Genomic DNA, 22,808 nt, shown 5'->3' on the forward strand with positions numbered 1-22,808 from the left:
CTTTATCTCCTAACCTAAAAATGGAAAAAAGGTTCTATTTATACTAAGCTGAAAAATTTGGACAAAAATGCCCATGCGGGGTTAGTGCGGATCGCACAGAATGGACTGTGACTGCACTAGGACTCTTGGCTTCAAAATCCAGCTCTTTGAACTCAGGCTCCACGGACTGTACAGAATGGATTGCGGCCGCAGTGACTTCTAGTACGGTCCGCACAAAGTGGACTGCGGACCGCATTGGCTTGAACACTCCAACTTTAACTTCTCTGAATCTTGGCTTTGTGTACCGCACATAATGGTAGTGCGGTCTCATGGAATCAAGTGCGGCCGCATTGCCTTTTAGCCTGAAAAACCTGCTCTCTGAACCTCCTAGTGCGGACCGCACAGAATGGTGTGCGGCCACACTGGACCTATTTTGCCTAAGCTTGTCTTGTCTTTGGCACTTGTGCAGGTTTCACTCTTTTTGAGCTGATCTTTGACATCTTGTCACTTTGTTGATCAAACCTGCAATCGAGCACAACTTATGAGCTTTTTGGGACTATTTTGTATGAATATTTAACCAAAGCATAAGCAAGAAGGAGTATAAAATGCGTCAAAATCCCTAGTTATCAATATACTGACGAGTAAAAAAGAAGTACAGAGACTGACAGGAAGAATAACTGCTCTGGGAAGGTTTATTTCCAAGTCATCAAAAAAATACTTCAGGTTCTTTTCAGCCCTAAAAAAGCAAGATCAATTTGAATGGACTAAAGAATGTCAACAGACGCTTAAAAATTTGAAAGTATACTTGTCAAATCCATCGTTGCTCGCAAAAACAAAAGATGGGGAGATACTACTCATCTACCTTGTTGTTTCAGAAGTGGCGGTAAGTGTTGTGTTAGTTCGAGAGGACCAAGGTAAACAATCTCCGATTTAAAATGTTAGCAAATCATTATTAGATGCTGAGACTCGATATCCTCATCTAGAAAAACTTGCACTTGCGTTAGTTATGGCATCTAGGAAGTTAAGGCCTTATTTTTAATGTCATCCTATCTTTGTAGTAACTGCCTACCCCTTACATAATATACTACATAAGCAAGAATTATTAGGTAGACTAGCCAAATGGGCTATAGAGCTAAGCGAATATGACATAACATATCAACCAAGAACTTCAATAAAGTCATAAGTTTTAGCAGATTTTGTGGCAGATTTAGTCAAGGGATACAACTAAAAGCAGGAAAAAAAACTACAGGTATTTAACGGGTCTAATCGAGGTACTTGGACCTTATTTACTGATGGTTCATCGAATGTAAAAGGAGCAGGTGTAGGCATTGTTTTGGTACCACCTACGGGAGAAACCATACGACAAGCCATAAAATGTCATCCTATTACTAACAATAAGGCAGACTATGAAGTTGTGATTGCAAGTATAGAATTGGCACGAGAACTCGGTATAGAACAGGTCGTAATCAAAAGTGATTCACAACTTACAGTTAACCAAATGCTAGGGACTTATATAGCTAGAGAGGCAAGGATGCAACAATACTTGGAAAAGGCACAGGATTTAGTCAGGCAATTCCAAACTTGGAAAGTCATGCAAATACCAAGAGAAGAAAATGCCGAGGCTGATGCTTTAGCTAATCTCTCATCCGCCACGAAAGTAACAAATGAAGAAAATGCTTCTGTGATACATTTGTTTCATTCAATGCTTGACCAAGATAAAAACGAGGTAAATTACAATAATTTAACTTGGGATTGGAGAAATGAAATTGTCAATTTTTTATAGTATGGAATACTTCCAGAGGATAAGAAAAAAGCTCAGGCACTTCACAAAAAAGTTCCTCGCTACTGTTTAAATCAAGGCAATCTTTATCGAAAAATGTTCGGTGATCCTCTAGCAAGATGTCTCGGGCCTTCAAAAACAGAATACGTGATGAGAGAAATACACGAGGGACATTGTGGAAATCATGTTGGAGGAAGATCTTTGGTAAAAACCATGACTAGAGCCGGTTGTTATTTTCCAAAAATGGAAGAAGACGCAGAAAATTTTGTGGCAAAATGTGACAAGTGTCAAAGATATGGTAACAACATGCATCGACCAGCTGAATTATTACATCCGGTCATTGCACCATAGCCTTTTATGAAGTGGGGGATGGATATCGTAGGTCCACTACCATAAGCCAAAGGCAAGGTAAGATTTTTATTAGTGATCACTGACTATTTTACTAAGTGGGTAGAACCGGGAGCTTTCAATCAGGTACGAGAAAAAGAGGTCAGAGACTTCATCTGTAGGATTATCATATGCCGGTTTGGGGTATCGAAGGAAATCGTATGTGATAACGGCCCACAATTTATAGGTTCACAAATCATAGAATATTTTCAAAGTTGGTGAATTAGAAGGATTACTTCAACTCCTTACCATCCAGTGGGTAATGGACAAGCTGAATCAACAAATAAAGTCATTATCAACAACTTGAAGAAAAGACTGGAAGATCTAAAGGCAATTGGCCAGAGGTACTACCTGGAGTCTTATGGGCTTACCAAACAACAGCAAAAACAAGTATGGGAGAAACATCATTTTCACTTGTATACGGAGCTGAAGCCTTAATTCTAGTCGAGATAGGGGAACCAAGTACGAGATATACACAAGCTACCGAGGAATCGAATGAAGAAGAGACACGAGAAAACCTAGATTTACTTGAAGAAAGGAGGGAAGCTATATTAATAAGGATGGCAGCAGAAAAACAAGTTATGGAGCAGTATTACAATCGGAAAGCTCGTCTCAGATACTTCAAGATTGGGGACTACGTACTCAAGAAAGTTTTCCAATCCATGAGGGCAGCCAATGCAGGAAAGTTAAGTCCAACTTGGGAAGGACCTTATAAGATTCATGGTATCGCAGGAAAAGGAGCATACGAGCTTGAAACATTGGATGGCAAGATTCTACCTTCAAATTGGAATGTTGTTCATCTAAAGAGATACTACTTCTAAGGAAAGGAAATACCCAGGGGCAGGTATCCTCGCTAACGATTTTTATTTTTGAATTATGAAACTTTTACTAACGATTTTAGATGATAGGCAAAAAGCTAGCCTGCACTAAATGATGAATTATGACCTGAAAGACACATGGAAAGAACATAATTCCCGGTCTAGGGTTACAACTATTCTGATGGAAATTTAAATGGGTTAAGCAGTCTTCATCTAAAATCGTACCTCCGAGTCCTGTATGTTTTTCATTTTTAGGAAAAGGACTGCATGGAAGGAATAATCAAGTGCTCGAGATTGCATACTTCAAAGCTCAAACACTTGGGGGACTATATAATATACATATGATATATGTACAAGGAAGGCAAAGAAGACTGAAAACAATTAAATTTCAAGTCAAGCCTAAAAGTCTATTCATCAAATATCAAGTTCAGAGCAAAGTCACGAGCCAATAACACAAGTCTGATAAAAAAAACTTGTGAAGAGTACACTCGTGGATATAGATTTCAAAATCTTACGATGTTTAGGTTAAAGGAAGTATTTAGCCATGGGTCATAAAGAAACCCTTGGATTTTCTTTCTTTTTTTTTGCAAATCTGTTGTAAAGAAAACAATTACGGAAGAGTAATATAAGATATTTAAATACATGTAAGATATTATTTAAACTTGACAAAGTTCGAATGAAAACTTTATCAAAGTTATTTCAAGAAACATGTGTGTTCCTATTTCTTTTTTTGTATGCTTACACCATTATGAAGTTGAGACGTCTTCTTCATTAAGTGTCGAATATAAAAGGGCCCTCTTTTATAAATTCATCATTGATTCAAAGATCCATGAAGTTAATAAAGCATTTCTAAAAATAAAAAAAGTCAAAAGGGTAAGACAAAAACCCACAAATTAAAAAGCAAGACCTTGGACTTATAAAAAACAAGGCAAAAAGAGTAAAACAGATACTCGAGAGAATTGAGTTGAAACGAAAACTTTATAATATTAAGTTTAAACTAAGTATGAACTTAGTCATAAACTGATTATCATTTTTTACAAAAAGCCCCGAAAAGACCTGGGGACTTGCTATTACCAAAAACATAACCCCCAAAATGGGACCAGGGGTAATACCACATATTCCACCAAAAAGAAAAAAAAGAAGCCAAACTTCATAAGTAAACTTTCACTATGGAGTAGAAGAAGAGTCTAAAATGGTATCATCAATAACAGAAGGCTCGATTTGGTCTGAAGGAGCTGGGACATCCACCGCACCAGGGTTAGCTTCAACGTACTCGGGAGTATCGACCACGGGAGAAGAAAAACTTTGGCCTTGCTGAGTTTTCTCAATGGTTTCTTTTATCTTAGCTAACTCAGCGTCCAAGTTAAAACCCTCTTGGCTAGCCTCCACAAGGGTATCATGGCGCGTGTTCAAAATAGCCCAACTCACTTCAACAGCAGCTTTGTCCTTAAAAGCCTCGTAGTCTCTTTCCCATTGATTACTTTCACTCTTGAGCTCCTCCCTCTCAGCCAAAGCAGCATCATAAGAAGATTGCAAAGGGGCAAGTGAACTCTCCAAAAACTTAACCTTGTCAGAAGAAAATTGGAGATCTTCTTGGGCCTGCGTGAGGGTCTGAACAAGCTCACCAGCATAAACTTCTTTCGCATTTAGCAAAGCTTTAAGGCCTCTGATCTCTTCAGTAGCTTTGGAGAGTTGTTCAGGAAAAAAAAGATTCAAGGAAATTCTTATCCTTACCCGCTTGGTTGGAAGAAGCTTTTTCAACTGCCAATTCCGATGCCATGACACTTAACTGCTGCTCTAAGGTACATTTGTTTTCTTCTAAAACTTCCATTTCAAGCTGAAGACTGTCATGCTACTCTTTCTAGTTGTCTTCCTCGGTCTGGTAATCATGCATCAATTGTTCCGTCTGGGAAACCCTTTTTATCATCTCTATGCCGACGAGATTATCTAAAAAAAGGGAATACATAAGAATCTTAGTAAAAGGAAAATGATATATAATATGAAAATAAATTTAAACCTTCAATGATGATTGCACGATATCATTCATCCAAGTCAGAGAACTATGACTTTCCAGCTTGGATTTTTCAACTGGACCAATCAGGAGTTTCAACCACACGTCAGCTTGATCTGACTTCTTTAGAAGATTACCTTTGGCAGGGACCTCAATGGTAATTTGTTTCATCACTCTACCTCCATTTGAAGAACCAACTTCGGTTCGAGAAACATTAGTAGCGGGGACTGTAGAGGAAGTCATAATGGCTTGAGGCGGAGCAGAAATAGTAGTAGTAAAAACTGGCAAAAAACGTTCCATAGGGACAGACACTGGAAAGGAGGCAAGAGGTACTTCATCAGACACCAAATCAAAATTTTCACTATCAAACCCACGTTAAAAAAGTTGTTCATCAGAGTCACGAGCTGCCGCAGGAGTATCATCATCAGAACTCACTAAGGTTGATTCAACAGGCTCGGTCGCGGGAATAGAAAAGGGAGGAGTAGCTTCGTCATCTGAAAAGACGCGTCTTCTGGCCCACGGCCTTCTAACCAAAGAACTTCCATCATGTTCCTCTTCCTCCTTACAATCCTGGGACGCATCAGCTTTCCTTTTCGATGAAGAACTCAAGATTATCTCCCGAGCTCTTGCCAAAGAAACCCCAGAAGCCACTATTGACTCGTCATTTAAACCACGAATAGGAAACCCTGATAAAAAGAAGGGTTAAAAATATTCTAAAGGAAAGATAGACAAAAATAGAAAGGGAAAAAGGTAAAGTTTTTACCATGAGTTTTAGCCTTCCAACCAAACCTGTTTGAAAGGTATTCTAAGATCTAACCTCCATCGGAGCAATAGTCAACAACTTCTCTACCCAACCACGAAAATTGGGAAGCTCTTCAACAGTTCCCATGGTTGCTAAAAAAAGAGAAAGTGAAATAGTCACGGGAAAAACAAACCCTTTCAAAACGAAAAAAGGGGGGGAAGAGAAGAGAGAAAGTTGTAAAGTAAACTTACGTACAAAATTTCACTTTTCAGGGAATGATATATTTTCTTCACCTACAAAACCTACAGTAGGAGCAACAACAAATCAGGCATACCAGCCACAGTCCTTGTCATCCTCGGGGCTGACTAAAACCCTCTTACTCCTCGCCACCAAAGTAGAGGTGGATCAAATGAAAGAAGGTAAAAGGAAATTGAGTTAAGTTAGCTAAGTAACTTAGACAAGCAACAAACCTCCACACAATGGAGCCAAATTTTCCTAGACAAACATTGAAAAATGACAGAACTCGATGATAACAAGATCATTGGGAGGTCTAAAATTCAGTGTAAACGGATACGTATACACGAAAGAAAATCCAGTCATGTAGGATGTGATCCTTTGATTTGCATTAGAAATTATGATTGGGAAGTCAAATTTCAAATGGCAATCTCTACGGACAACAGAGATTAAACCTTCGGTAATTTGAGAAGGGTAAACATCAGCACGATCAAGAGAGAACATAGAAGAAACCTGATTCCTAATCGGTTCTTTATCAGTGTAAAAAGAAAGTTCAGAGGGGACAATTTCATCTACTAAGGGTTCACTAACTGGTTCATTAGAGTCTCTACTTCTAGAAGAAGATCTACGTGGAAGAGAATCCCTAGTTATAGAAGAAGAAGGAGGGGTAGAACTAAGTGGAGGTAAAGAAGCACCTCGTATAGATGATGATCCTAAACTGTGTAATCTTCCCCCTCTTCTGCTTCTAACAGGAGCAAGGGGAAGTTCATCAACAATAGGAACTCTTCGGGGATTAGGGTTCGAAGAAGACATGGTTGTACGAGGAAGAAAACAAGAATGAATATTCAAAGATAGGAAACTTTTACGAGAAAGACAAGACAAAGGTTATATTTATACTCAGAAGCAACCGTCAAACAAAAAAGGTAATGATGGGAATGTCATAATGAAAGCTGTCACTTCGTGATTGATATAGTCACAAAAAAGCCCGAAAAGACGTTGAAGGGTTGCAGACCCAATCAAAAGACACCACGTGTCACGAGCATTAAATGGAAGTGACATACGACGCATCAGTTCTGGAGAAGGAATAATGGCAACAAAAATTCCCGCTTTAATGAGATCTACTTCTCAAATATTCAATTGTAGAATAAATGGAAAGTGGGGGACTATCTGTATTGGGAAAAATCAAGTTAACATATTGAATTAATTATGTGATGATATGCCAAGACACGTGGATCAATAAAAAAATGACAGCTGGCAAAGGATAGCTGAAGAGACACGAGCTTTAATAGGCGCGGCCAGAAATTCAAGAAAACAGGAAGGAACGGGTACTCGTACCTCTTGGTAATTTGAAGAGGCATCGGAGGAATGAACCTAGATAGCAAAAAGTATAGATATATGTCACACCTCCTTTTTACCTGCGCCCGCGGGGGCGTAGAGGGAGTTTTTCCAATTAAAGGACAATCGAGACGGGATTTATTATTTAATTCAGAGTCGCCACTTAGGAGATTTATGGTGTCCCAAGTCACCGGTTGAATCCCGAATCGAGGAAAAGATTGACTCTGTATTACAGTCCGCGAACCAGAAATCCAAGTAAGGAATTTTGTTAACCCGTGAGAAGGTGTTAGGCATTCCCGAGTTCCGTGGTTCTAGCACGGTCGCTCAAATGTCATATTTGGCTTATTTATCTGATTTTAATACATGTTGAACCTATGTGCAAATTTTAACCTTTTACCGCTTTTAGTATTATTATTTTTAACGAGAATTGAAACGTCGTGAAAACACATCTCGAACCACGTCACATCAATGCGCACGTGGTTATTGACACATTTCAACTCCGTTGAGATTTGGATTTGGGTCACATAAATGTGCACCCGAGTTTAAGAAAGTAAATTATTAAAAGCGCGTCTAGAATGACTAGCGTATTATTAACTTTGGGGAAGGCCATGAAATTCGCTAAATGGCATGTCCCGAGGTCTAAAAATATTTTTACTATAATTGAGAGGACCACGCAATGTATGATATTGGTTTGGCGCGGCGCACCTCATTTGTTTTAAAACCAACCTAAAAGAACTATGATTTTTCTATTAAGTATTGTCTCTAAAGGGCCCTAATTAATTAGCATTGTTAATAAACCATCATTGAAAGTATTACATCACAATGTTAAATCAAAAAGCTTTAATAAACAACCTAGTATCTTTAGCAGATTGGGCTTCAAAATCAGCCCCAAAGAAGGGGAATGGTTTAACCTTACAAGAGGGGAAGGGATGTCTGACACTGGGCCTTAAGCAGATTCAGGCCCAAATCTTGTTCAAACAAAGGCTGTCACGGGTAGGCTCTTAAATGAGCCTAGATCCCGTACTGATTTTATGTGAATCTCAGCCAACTGAATTTAACCCACAATGGGCTCAATTATTGGTGAACACATAATCATTTCTGAATTCATGCTAATTTCAACATGCTAACTTTGAATCATCACAAGCATATTCACTGATTCATACATGGTTTACCAGACATGCTGAATCTGTCACACGGTTAAAATGAGTAAAACAAATTCATTTTTGGCAGGCACTTCAATTCAAATCTGTTATGGCTAAGCAACACACGTTGATTGTTTGACGAAACAAAAGCAAATTTGTGAAACTGAACTCAAGTTTATTTGAATCTGCACAACTGGTGACTTATCTCTTCATTTTAAATGACCTATATGTTAGGTAACTTTTCAATCTCGATTTGGAATTCACCAGTGATACTAGAATACGTAAAACTACGGCTTAAAATCTTCGTCGAACTGTGAATTCATTAATTGAATCGCAGCTCTTCAACAGTACTCATATCTCATAGATACTCTGATGTAGAGTATGAGATGAGTAATTCCAGTCAATATAAGTTCTAAAGTACTGATTATTTATAGGAAATTAAAATACACTAGGATTAAACTAATGAGGCAACATACAGACAATTCTAGTTTGAACAATCCAATTATACATACGATACAAAGTTTCAAATAAACGTGATTGTTTTACACCTTTAAACCAAAACAAAACAGAAAAATTCAGAGATCAACCCAAGCAGCACTTTATCATTTAATCTCCAAATCAGACCTACATTGATCCCTTACATTTCATACGAGGTCAAGGAGGAGTACCTGGATTGGAGCAAACAGAAGAATAAAGAGGAAGTCAGCAGCAGTACAGTAGTAATACGAGCAGCAATACAAACAGCAATCCACAAACAGCCCAGTAACATATGCAGCAAACCCAGGTGAATTTGAAACCAGTTAAAACCAAAACACTCAAACTCGAACAGCTCAAACGACCTCAGAAATGAAATCAGAAAAACACACTACTGCAACAATATACCCAAACTCATCTCAAGCTATCTCAAAACCTGTTGTATTCAAACTTTGAACTCCTTTCTCTCTCTTTTCAGATTGCTTTTCTCTTCTAAGGTCTGCCCAAAAGAAAAACCAAGACCAGACTCCCCCAAAAAAAAAGATCCCCCCTTAACTCTTCACCAGACCCTTATTTTATACCAAACACTGACCTTGCCCCCCTCTCCTAAGCAATCAGGCAGAATCCACCCACTGATTCTGCCCATGATCTTCTTTTAATTCCACTAGAGTATGTCTTTTTCCCATTATCCCTTGTCCTTTCCTTATTTATTAAATAGGTATGGGCACCTATTTCTTAATCCATTTCCTTTAAACCTTCCCCTACCATTATGCTTTGTTCCCCATTAGCACTTAAACAATTCATTAGTTTAATGGTACTTTAGTACCCTACTGTCAGACCATTCAACTTAAACCACTTTCAAACCTTTTCAATCCCAAAATACCCTCCTAAAGTTCTTGAAATTATTGTCCTAACCAATCCCTTTCACTTTGTACCAAACCCTTCAGCAATAACCAGTTCAAACTATCAAATTTCTAACAACTGACTCCTAACTCAACTGGACAGATTACAAAACTTTAGATTTGAAAGACCAGTAGACCTCCTGATGACCAACTAGGCAGGTAATCGACAACATGAATTGCAAACAAAGGGAATCACACACTATAGAACAAGTTTTAATTCACAACAATTTTGACTAAACCCAACTACTCTCAACATGAGACTGCAATTAGAGATGAGGCAAAGCAAGTGTCATGAAAAGAAACCTGATTAATAGCACAAGTCTAGATTCAAACAATCATGAACCATTTCCTAAGCATTAGGTCTATTGTACAGGCCAACATCACTGATTAAGGAATCACAACGACAAAGTAATTGGTAGCCTGAACTTAAACCAAACTAAACAGACACAAATTAGACCAGTTCTTGACAAATTCAACTCGCAAACTGGCCCAAATTTGGACCTTTGACTACTGACCATAATTCAAACGGTAAATTCATGCCAATTTATAGAAGAGGAAGGGACAGAGTAAAAAAATGGAACTGCAAGAGTGAACAATCAAAACTGGACGTAAAAGACTTACCCGAATCACAACTTGATAAAAAAAACTCGAGGATCTTCCCACTTTCAAGCCGAGACGGACTTTAACCATGTGTTTTCGAAGGAAAACAGCATGGCTAAAGTTAGTCTCTGGCTCAAAATTCATGGAACCTGGCCTGCCTAACTTCGATCTGGAATCTGAGCTTCCCCACAATGATTTGAAAAGAATCGATCAAGGATTCATGGTGAGGGGGTCCAGGAGATCATAGGGTGTGAGTTTGGTGGCCATTGAACGGATTAGGGTTTAGTTCGATTCCTTTGATCTAAGATTCGAGGGGCTCGGGGGTGATTCAAAGAAATATGAGCGTGGATTCGGAGAGGGGATGGTTTGGTGGTTCAGGGGTGTGATTTTCACGGCCATCGGAGCCGGCGCCGCCGGGTTTTTAGGCGAAGGGAACGAGGGCGGCTAGGGTTTTGGGGGGGTCGCCTCTGAAGGATCTGAGAGAGACGATGGGGCGAGGGGCTTTGGTTTGGAGGGGCGGGGTATGGTTTGAAGTATATATATATGAAGGGGCGAAATGAATCCAGGTCGTTCGATCTGATGAGATCAACGGCTTGGATCCATTCATTAATGGGAACGACGTCGCTTCACTTACCTCGAGACCGGATCGGTCTTTGGCTTGGAATGGGTCGGGGCATGGGGCGATTTGCGGCCGTTGGATCGAATGAAATGAACGGCCTGGATCGACAGGCTTGAGACGGCATCGTTTGGTTGAGGCTGGAGACGGGTCTGGGCTGGTTGGGCCAGTTCCGAACAGGGTTTGGACGGGTTTCGTGTTTGGGCTGGGGTTTTCGGCCCAAAACAGGTTTCCTCTCTTTGATTAGTTCCCTCTTTATTTTCTTTTCTTTTTTTTAAACTAATCTTCAAAATTAAAATCTTAAAAATCCTAATTTAAATTGTAACACCAAATTTAACTTAAAAACAAATATCACACAAAATTAAATACAAAGATAATCTCAGTTTGACATTAAACCCTAAAAATGCAAAGTACGTTATTTTTTATTTTTTTTTTATTTTCGTAAAGCAAATTACTGTTTAATTAATCCTAAAATGCAAATGCAGCACATATATGTTTTTTTTGTATTTTTCTTAATTAAAGTAAAAATGAACATGCACAGACAAGTACAAATAAATCACAAGCAATACAAAACTATTTTTATTTTGAATTTTTTGGGAGTAGTTCTTGTAGGGCAAAAATCACGTGCTCACAGCTGCCCCTCTTTGTCCGGAAACATGAAGAGTTTTGTGCAAAGATAAAGTGAGCGAATACGAGCGATATTTTGCCCGTTCGGCTACTCCATGTGAAGCATTTTATTTTTGAAAGATTTGACCGAACCTCTGCTTCAAAGGTTTCCTACATATCCCTGGCTAAAAGGGAATCAGGTCAATGTAGTTCGGGAAGTATTGGTAGCTGGGACTACCATGAAGCTGTGGTTTTGTTGTCACTGCTATTGTTGTTGCTGCTATCTGCTTACTAACCTCCTTATTACACCATGCTAAAAGAAAGCAAGAAGCTAGACTAAACTAGAAATTACAAAATCTAGATCTTCAAACTTGCTCTTGTTGCCTTGTGTTTCCCCTGATGTTTCTTTACCTCCGACTTGACTTGTACCCTCTCCTGATTGCTAAACTTGAACTGCTTGTGAGCTTCGAATTATTTTTCCTTCGAAGCATGAACTGCCTTCCTCTGACTAGTGTTGCCTTCCTTCCGACTTCTGAACTTTAATTTATGCTGGGGATCTTTGTTGCAACCCTCCGCTCTTCGGGCGGGCTCCTGACTTCTGCAATGACTTAACAAGATAATACCTCCATTCTCCAGGTGGTCTCCTGACTTCAATAAAATTTAACACCTCCCTTCTCCAGGCGGGCTCCTGACTTCAACTATAAATTAAAAACATAACACCTTCATTCTCCAGGTGGGCTCCTGACCTCGACTATAATTTGAAATATAACACCTCCATTATCCAGGCAGGCTCCTGACTTCGACTATAACTTAAAAAGATAATATCTCCATTCTCCAGGCGGGAATCTGACTTCAATAAACAATTTAAAGATAATACCTCCATTCTCCAGGCGGGCTCCTAACTTCGACTACAACTTGAAAACATAACAACCTCCATTCTCTAGGCGGGCTCCTGACTTCGACTATAATTTGAAATATAACACCTCCATTCTCCAGGAGGGCTCCTAACTTCGACTATAATTTGAAATATAGCACCTCTATTCTCCAGGCGGGCTCCTGACTTCGACTATAAATTAAAATATATAACACCTCCATTCTCCAGGTGGGCTCCTGACTTCAACACAACATAAAAATATAGCACCTCCATTCTTCAGGCGGGCTCCTGACTTCTACTATAAATTAAAAAATATAACAACTTCATTCTCCAGGCGGGCTCCTGACTTCAACTATAAATTAAAAACATAACACTTCCATTCTCCAGGCGGGCTCCTGACTTCAACTACTACTTAAAAATACGTTATATTGTCGTTGTTCCTTCCTGCCTCCTGAACCATTTTCCTTCTAACTTGAATAATCTTCTTTCAGAACTGCTTCCCTCAAAAGTGGTGTTTCATTCCTCTGAAAACTGCTGGGGATAACTCTGGTGTTTCATTTTAAAATATGTTATTCTCCTCCTTCAAAGACTACTTCCCTTAAAGCTGGTGTTTTCCTTCCTCTGAAACTACTTCCCTTAAGACTTGTGTTATCTTCCCCCCTGACATTGCTTTCTTTAAAACTTGTTTTGCCTTCTCCCGAAAACTGCTGGGAATACTGCTTTTCAACAAACTTGTGTTAGACTTCTAGAAAATTTTCGAAATGAAAGAAAATTTTCTGCCCCAGTTTGACAATCTTTCTTGTGGCATGTCTTTCCATCATCAATAACATTCCCTGTCCCTACTTCAAATCAAAGAAAATTTGTTAGTTTAAAATGTGGGGGACGTTCCTGCTGGGGATGGTTTCCCTTTTTCTTTTTTTCCACTCTCTGCGTTGTTCGACCATCTTGAAACTTGGCCGATAACTTTCGACCTTCTTGATGCTTCTGTTATTTGCCAACTTCTCAACCGTTGTTTCCCACTTTTACTCCATACTTTCCACGACATCTTAGAGCAATCCATCATTTGGTCTTATAATGACGTCTATCTTGTCCCGTCACATTATCTTTGGCCTGTCTTATCCCCATTTACCTTGCCCCATGTTGGCGATCGGTAGTTGGCTTTGAAAATCCTTCTTAAAAAACAAACTACTATATATAAAAAAAATCTTTAACCAGAAGAAATGAAAGATGATGACTTCCAAAGATGAAAAGAAAATTCTTTCTGAATAATTGTTTGAAGAGAAAAAGGAAAAGGACTTATCTGAATGGTATAACTGATCTCAATGATCATGTCGTGCATTTCGGCTTAATCAACCCAGTCTGTTTACATCCATAAATCTTTCTGATAACCTTAATTTGCATTTCAAAAGGTCCCGCAACCCAACTCTTTTGCCGAATCAACATCTTTGTTCTGCTTGATGCCTTGACGGATCATTTCTATCAATCTTACCTCGTTTGTCCCCTTTCAATTCCTCGTCGCCTTATAGTGCCCTTCGAGGGGTTTTCACTAATAAGACTCTCTCGTTTCTCTCAACTATCGTCGCCTTATGGTGCCTGTGAAGGTTTTCACCAATAAGACTCTCTCATTTTAATTCTTTCAACTTCCGTTGCCTTATGGTACCTGTGAAGGTTTTCACCAATAAGACTCTCTCATTTTATTTCTTTTCAGCTGGGGATTGGGGTGTTACTAATAAGATTCTCTCATTTCATTTCTTTTCTGCTGGGGACCAGAGTGTTACTCCAGACTTCCATTTGCCCGACTTGGCACTTCTCGGATACTGATCGGGAGGTCTTTTTGGACATCAATTTGGGTTTTTGGTGTATGGCTAAAGAAAAATTTTAAAATAATTTTGATGGGTAAAATATTACAACTCTTGGAATCAACTTTCTTTCCCCAAAATTATAAACACAACTTCTGCCCCAGTTTTTTCTTGCCTGGGGATTTTTTATTCTTATTACACTATGACCGAGCCGTGATGCGCCTACGTATCCTTTTTGAGGAATCAGGTCGAACATAGTTCCCCTGGTGTTTTTCTTGTGACTTTTCTTTTGTCTTTATTATCATTATTTTTCTTTTCTCCTTTTTTTCATTTTCATTAATGATTCCAAAAGAGGGGTATGAAAGAATAAATAAGGCTCAAAAGGGGGATCAAAGGTTGAAGTGTTTGGATGGAAGAACAAATTTCCTCCGTCATTTCATTCTCCGATACCATGCCAAATGCAAATAAACAACAATTACAATTAAAAGAAATCACACATAATATCTCTTAACTATGTCAGAATTGATAGCCATGTCGATGCATTTTCCTTCGATATCTGTTAAACATAAAGCACTATTGGACAACACTCTGGTTACAATGAATGGCTCTTGCCAATTCGAGGCGAACTTGCCTTTTGCCTCAGTCTGATGTGGAAGGATGCGTTTCAGCACTTGCTGGCCCACTTCAAACTTCCGGGGACGCACCTTTTTGTTGTATGCTCTTGCCATTCACTTTTGATATAACTGGACATGACACACAGCTGCCAATCTTTTTTCATCAATCAAGTTCAACTGCTCCAGACGAGTTTTGACCCACTCATCATCATCAATCTCAGCTTCAGCGACAATCCGAAGGGACGGGATTTCAACTTCCGCAGGTATTACGGCTTCAGTTTCATATAACAACAAATAAGGAATTGCACCTACTGAAGTATGGACAGTGGTGCGATATCCCAACAATGCAAATGGTAATTTTTCATGTCATTGCCTTGAACCTTCTACCATTTTCCGAAGTATCTTATTTATGTTTTTATTGGCTGCCTCAACTGCTCCATTCACCTTAGGACGATATGGGGTAGAATTGCGGTGTGTAATCTTAAACTGTTGACATACCTCTTTCATCAAATTACTGTTAAGATTATCACCATTATCCGTGAGGATCACCTTTGGGATTCCAAATCGACAGATAATATTTGAGTGAACAAAATCGACCACTACTTTCTTGGTCACAAACTTGAATGTTTTGGCCTCAACCCATTTGGTGAAATAATCAATGGCTACCACAATGAACCTATGCCCGTTGGATGCTGCTGGCTCAATTGGTCCAATGATATCCATGCCCCAAGCGACGAAGGGCCATGGCGCTGACATTGTGTGCAATTTCGATGGTGGAGAATGAATCAGATCTCCGTGTATCTGGCACTGATGACATTTGCGCACAAAACCGATACAATCTCGCTCCATGGTGAGCCAATAATCACCTGCTCGGAGAATTTTCTTCGCCAGCACATATCCGCTCATATGTGGTCCGCAGACTCCTGAATGTACTTCGGACATGACAACCATATCCTGTCTAGCATCTATGCATCTTAACAATCCCAGGTCTGGTTCTCTCTTATATAGAACTCCTCCACTCAAGAAAAATCCACTTGCCAACCATCGAATTGTTCTCTTTTGATCCCCCGTGGCTTGCACTGGGTATATTCCCATTCTGATGTATTCCTTGATATCATGGAACCATGGTTTGCCATCAAATTCCTCTTCAATCATGTTGCAGTAAGCATGTTGATCTCGCATTTGAATGTGCAAAGGATCGACATAGGCTTTATCCGGATGGTGCAGCATTGACGCTAGGGTAGCCAAAGCATCGGCGACCTCATTATGGACCCTTGGGATATGCCTGAACTCCACTGATCTAAATCGTTGACAAAGATCATGCAAGCATTGTCGGTATGGTATGAGCTTCAGATCTCGCATTTCCCATTCTCCTTGAATTTGATGTACCAGAAGGTCCGAGTCTCCCAAGACCAAAACTTCCTGGATATCTATGTCCGCAGCTAACCTTAAACCCAAAATGCATGCTTCATACTCAGCCATATTGTTGGTACAATAAAAACGAAGTTGACCCGTAACAGGATAGTGATGCCCTGTTTCAGAAATAAGCACAGCTCCTATTCTGACTCTTTTCATATTAGCAGCCCCATCAAAGAAAAGTTTCCAGCTTGGTTTTTCGGCCTGTTCTAGTTCATCAATATGCATCACCTCTTCATCAGGAAAATAAGTCCTTAGTGGCTCATACTCTTCATCGACCGGGTTCTCGGCCAAATGATCGGCCAATGCTTGGGCTTTCATCGCAGTCCGAGTCACATAGATTATGTCAAACTCTGTGAGCAAAATCTGCCATTTTGCAAGTCTTCCTGACGGCATAGGCTTTTGAAAGATATACTTCAATGGATCCAAGCGTGAAATGAGGTAAGTAGTGTAGGATGACAAATAATGTTTCAACTTCTGAGCCACCCAAGTTAGGGCGCAACATGTCCTTTCCAGGTGAGTGTACTTAACCTCATAAGCTGTGAACTTCTTGCTAAGATAATAGATGGCTTGTTCCTTCCTGTCGGTGACGTCATGATGCCCCAGTACACAACCAAATGAATTTTCCAAGACTGTCAAGTAAAGAATCAAAGGTCTCCCTGGCTCTGGCGGAACCAGTATAGGTGGGTTTGTCAAGTAACCTTTTATCTTATCAAACGCTTTTTGACACTCATCAGTCCACTTGATCGCAGCGTCCTTCCTCAACAACTTGAAAATAGGTTCACAAGTTGTCGTGAGCTGAGCAATAAACCTGCTGATGTAGTTCAGCCTTCCTAACAGACTCATCACTTCAGTCTTGTTCCTCGGAGGTGGCAATTCTTGTATGGATTTGATCTTTGATGGGTCCAACTCGATGCCTCGCCGACTGACTATGAATCCTAACAGCTTTCCAGATGGAACACCAAATGCGCACTTGGCGGGGTTAAGCTTGAGGTTGTACCGGCGAAGCCTCTGGAAGAATTTCCTCAAATTCTCGACGTGGTCGGCCTAATGCTTTGATTTTATGATCACATCATCTACATATACTCTAATCTCCTTGTGTATCATATCATGAAACACAGTAGTCATTGCTCTCATATAAGTTGCCCCAGCATTCTTCAACCCAAATGGCATTACTCGGTAGCAATAAGCTCCCCATGGCGTGATGAAGGCTGTCTTTTCCGCATCTTCTTCATCCATTAGAATCTGGTGATATCCGGCATAGCAATTCACAAAAGATCCAATCTCGCGCTTGGCACAATTGTCAATCAGAATGTGGATATTGGGTAGTGGGAAGTTATCCTTCGGACTTGCTTTGTTGAGATTGCGGTAATCGACGCATACTCTGATCTTGTCATCCTTCTTCGGCACAGGCACGACATTAGCCAACCAAACAGGATATTGGGTGACCCGGATAACCTTTGCATCCAACTGTTTGGTAACTTCTTCTTTAATCATCACACTCATATCAGTTTTGAATTTCCTCAACTTTTGCTTGACGGGAGGGAACGCTGGATCAGTGGGCAATTTGTGGACCACTAAATCAGTGGTTAAACCCAGCATGTCATCATATGACCACGCAAAAACATCTTTGTACTCGATGAGTGCTTTGACTAACTCCTCCCGGATTTCTGGCTCGAGGTGGACACTTATCTTACTCTCTCAGACATTGTCTGTGTCCCCTAAATTGACGGCTTCTGTGTCATTCAAATTGGGTTTGGCTTTTTCTTCGAAGTGAATTAACTCCTTACTAATTTTTTCGAAGGCTTCATCATCACATTCTGATTCGTAACCACAATCTACTTTTTGAACTAACATTTCGGAATCAAATTGATTTTTAAGACTGGGCTGAGGATTCCTTATGCACGCCATGTCATTAAGACCAGTATAAAGAGAACTGTACAGAAAAAGAAAAGAAGAAAACAAAATTAAAATAAAATAAGGAATGAAGAAGAAACTTTTTTATTTTATTGAATTACGGGATAACAAGGTTTCACGCTTTGATGAACAAAACAAGAATAAAAGAAATCTGGACTACAATCCTGGAATAATCCAGAAAACAGGAGGGAAAATCAGAGCCAACTACCAAGACTCCCTCCGAATGGGAAAGGAGTAGCCATCCAATTGTTGATTTTTGCCTTTGGCCCCACAAACTGCACATCCGCCTTGCTGGACCCCTCCCCAACTTCTACCATGTTGATTTCGGTGAATAATCTTTCAAAGCCTTAATTTAAGTCTCCATTTGCACCAATTAATGGCCCTGTAACCTTGGACAACAATTGCTTTTTGACGCTCGGCCTGACAAAAGATCTGGACAGGCACAGGATTGGCTTGGGAAGGACCCAGACTCTTTTCTTCAACTTGCGGGCCCGTCTCATATCCGCCAATGTAGGCTTGAACCCCATCCCAAAGGTATCCAGATTTTTTGTCAAAAAAACCGGTTGAACAATACCCTGAAGATTAGCCCCTAAACCTTTGCCTGGCACAAACCCGTTTTTTAACATCTCCGAGGCTACCATGACAGTTGCAGCTGCTATTTTGGGAAGTGGGATGCTTTCACCCTCGGGAACTTTGTCCACTGAAACCGTATCGAAAACCTGGTAAACCCACGGCCCCTTGTCATCGTCAGTCTCTATGAAGGGTACGATGGCATCACTTACGGCGCTTGTATTGTCTTCCCCATGTACTACAATCTCTTGCCTATCCCATTCGAATTTGACCATCTGATGTAGTGTAGAAGGCACTGCTTTGGCGGTGTGGATCCAGGGTCACCCCAACAAAAGATTATATGACACTGCCACGTCTAACACTTGAAACTCCATGGTAAACTCGATCGGACCAATTGTTAATTCAAGTATGATGTCACCCACTGTGTCTGTACCACCACCATCAAACACTCAAACATAGATGTTGTTCTTGTGAATTCTGTCACCATCGACCTTCAGTTTGTTCAAGGTGGTCAAAGGACAGATATTGGCACTGGACCCATTATCAATCAGTACTCGAGTGACTACTGAGTCTTCACACTTCACAGTCAAATAGAGGGCTCTATTATGTTTTGTACCCTCCACGGGCAACTCATTGTCTGAAAAAGTGACCATGTTGACCTCGAAAATCTTGTTTGCTATTTTCTCTAGATGGTTCACAGAGATCTTATCCGGAACATAGGCTTCGTTCAGAATTTTCATCAATACCCGGCGGTGCTCATCTGAATGGATCAACAAGGATAACAATGAGATCTGCACCGGGGTCTTCCTCAACTGCTCGACAATAGAGTAATCATGCGCCTTAAGTTTCTTTAAAAATTCTTCCGCCTCTTCCTCGGTAACTGGATTCTTTGTTGCTACTGGATTGGCCCTTCTTAACTCTGCGGGAGCAAAACACCTTCCCGAACTAGTTAGACCTTGGGCTTCACACACTTCTCCTTTGACTTCTTTCCCTTTGTAAATCACCATCACCCATTCATAGTTCCAAGGAACAGCCTTGTTGTTGATCACTGGAAGCTGAGTTACCGGTTTTATAATAACAGGCTCTGTTCGAGCACCCTTCACGACCACAACAGGTTTACTTGCAATCCCTGGCACTACCACTTTAGCTTTCTCGGGTTTCACTACAACAAAGGTCGACGACCCTCTCTCAGCTACCAAGGCTGGCTTATCATCTACCCCTCTCAACTGGACCACTGATTTCCCACTAATTACTTTTTCCTTTGAGCCGGTTTCGCTAGAACGGATCATCATTACCGTCTGCGAGGGCTTCCTGGGCTCCCCATCTTTGTGTATCAACTCAATCATGTGTGTCTCCTGGTGAGTTGGTAGTGGATTCTGATTGATATTTGGCACTTCTGGGGCTTGAACCTCAATCCGATGAGTATCAATAAGCTCTTGCACAGCTGTTTTTAGTTTCCAACACTTCTCTGTATCATGCCCAAGGAATCCTGAGCAGTACTCACAACTCACTGAATGGTCAAGATTTCTAGGGTGCAGATTTGGCATTTTAGGCTCAATTGGATTCAACATGCCCAACTGCCTCAATCTATGGAAAAGACTGGTATATGATTCCCCCAGGGGAGTGAAAGTCTTATGCTTCTGTGACCTCTCATTCTTGAGGGCTGGGTTTGGTCGGAAACCTATCCCGGGGGGATTTCTGTAGACCCTTGGGGGTGGATATGTGTTTTGTGGAGCTGGGTATGGATTTTGTGGAGCCGGTGTGCGCCATGGCGCGTGTGTCGGAGTTTGGGTATAGGTTTGTGCATGATGGACGAAAAAATGGGGATCTGGCGGTGGATAGTAATGTTGTGGAGGGCTATATGGAGTATGGGGGTAATTTTGGTGGTAGGGTCATGGTTGGCTATAGTAGGGTGACGGGCCTCTAGATCCGAACCAGGCTCTGGACTCAACAGTCATGACATCTTCTTTCTTCTTCTTCCCAAGTACACCCCCAGCGCCGCTTTGGATGGCCTGAGTGGTTGCCTTGATCGCTGAATAGCTCATGATTTTGTTGGACTTAAGCCCCTCCTCGACCATGCCCCCCATTTTTACAACCTCATTAAAAGACTTGCCAATTGCGGACACCAAATGACCAAAGTAAGTTAGCTCCAGAGCCTGCAAAAAGTAATCGACCATCTCGCTTTCTTTCATTGGGGGATCTACCCTTGTTGCTTGCTCCTTCCACCGGAAACCATATTCTCTAAAGCTTTCACTGTGCTTCTTTTCCAGTTTGGTCAGGGACAGTCGGTCCGGAATGATCTCAAGATTATATTGAAAGTGACAAGCGAGTGCTTGGGCCAAATCGTCCCATGTGTACCACCTGCTATGATCTTATTTGGTGTACCATTCTAATGCCGATCCACTTAAGCTTTGGCTGAAATACGCCATTAGTAATTCATCTCTTCCGCCCGCTCCCCTCATCTTGTGATAATAGGCTAAATTGTTTAATATAGCCTATGTTTTAGCTCAACTTAAGGATGGTTTACTATTGTAAATGTTCAAATAATGCAAAAATTGGCTCTAATCATGACTTAATGTCTCACATGAGTTCAATAAACAAATGACGATTTATGATGGTAATCAAGTGAAAAATGGAGTCAAATGACGAAAAGTTGAGCAGCAACATCTTAACAAGAGAAAACCCCACTAGCGCGGGTCATGCGCTGGTTATGCGCTCCCGCGCTAGTTCAATTGTTTTGGACAGAAAGAAACCTCACTAGCACGGGTCATGCGTTGGTCATGCGCTCCCGCGCTAGTCCTGTCCGGGAAATCAATTATTTGGGGGTAAAATTGGAATTCCTTCTTAATCCCACTCAATTTACAAAAAGCAAAGACTCCATTATTGGAAGATCAGTTTTTAGAGGAAGAAAGAATTTTAGAGAGAGAAAGTGAAGAGAAGACTCAATCTTGAAGTGAAAAAAAGAAGGGGATTACAATCTTGAAGCAAGGATTCAAAGTTTTTCTTAACTTTCTTCTATTTGTTTGTTTATATTATGTTTAAGACTTTTATTGTTGATTTTTGTATGATTATGAGTAGCTAAAAACTCTAGTATTCTTGGGTCATGGATGTTAGATAATTATGTTATTTGAAGCTTAGATTGAAGATCTTGAGTTTATTGTTATGGGTTGTTCATTTGATTCTGCTTCTAATTATTTTACTGCGTAGCCAACAGTGAAATATTATTTACGAATCTTGAATTAAACTTGACAAAGGAAATTCTTGGTTGCATATAGAATCAAATAGAGCAAGATCCGGATCCTGGGCATCGGGTGAAAGATTCGCAATTAAGATAGAACTATACTTAATTGCCTTGCTTGGTTGAAAAATAGGAGTTGTAAATGCATTCTTGCTAATATTAATACCATAGACATATAGGTATTAGTTTAACTTGAATAGATGCATAAGAACTCGAAAGATTCTTATGAATATTATTAACCTTATAATCAATAACCCGGATAATTCAATAAATCCATTTTAAGCTAAAATAGTAGCATAATTTCTAGCAAGTCCATGACCCGGGAATATATTTACCCAAATTGTTATAAACATATTGTGTAATTGTTGTAGTAATTTTGTGTTGAATTATTGTGCAATTATTAAGTAAGTTGTAAATTGGTTCTTTATATATTTTGTGATAATTTAGCTTGAATTAATAATTGTTTGAGTCTACATCAGTCGATAAGTTGATCACAATTCCTCGTGGGAACGATACTCTACTTACTACTATATTACTTGTCGATCGCGTGTACTTGCGTGAGTGTTTTGGTCGCAACAAGTTTTTGGCGTCGTTGCCGGGGAATTGAAATTAGCTACTTGACTGTTTTAAGATTTTATTAGCTGTTAATAAAAACCTAAATTTTCCATCTACTTTGTTTGTGTTGTGCAGGCTCTTCTCTTGAATGCGGAGGAGTAGAAGCACAAACAACCTCTTCCCTTTTGATCCTGAAATT

The 22,808-nt window shown here is 40.1% G+C and overlaps 2 protein-coding genes across 2 annotated transcripts; one reads left to right on the top strand and one right to left on the bottom strand.

The window, feature by feature from the left end:
- Nucleotides 1-2,538: 2,538 nt before the first annotated feature.
- LOC138883452 (uncharacterized) lies at nucleotides 2,539-2,967 on the top strand. Its single transcript, XM_070164140.1, has one exon. The coding sequence runs from the start codon at nucleotides 2,539-2,541 to the stop codon at nucleotides 2,965-2,967; it is 429 nt and encodes a 142-aa protein (XP_070020241.1).
- Nucleotides 2,968-4,131: 1,164 nt separating this feature from the next.
- Nucleotides 4,132-4,795, bottom strand: LOC138883453 (uncharacterized). Its single transcript, XM_070164141.1, has 2 exons — nucleotides 4,699-4,795; nucleotides 4,132-4,646 (listed from the first exon to the last, which is right to left on the bottom strand). Exons 1-2 carry the CDS (start codon nucleotides 4,793-4,795, stop codon nucleotides 4,132-4,134), a joined length of 612 nt encoding a protein of 203 aa, XP_070020242.1.
- Nucleotides 4,796-22,808: the final 18,013 nt, after the last annotated feature.

The sequence above is a fragment of the Nicotiana sylvestris genome, chromosome 12, assembly GCF_000393655.2.
Source record: "Nicotiana sylvestris chromosome 12, ASM39365v2, whole genome shotgun sequence".
NCBI lineage: Eukaryota > Viridiplantae > Streptophyta > Magnoliopsida > Solanales > Solanaceae > Nicotiana > Nicotiana sylvestris.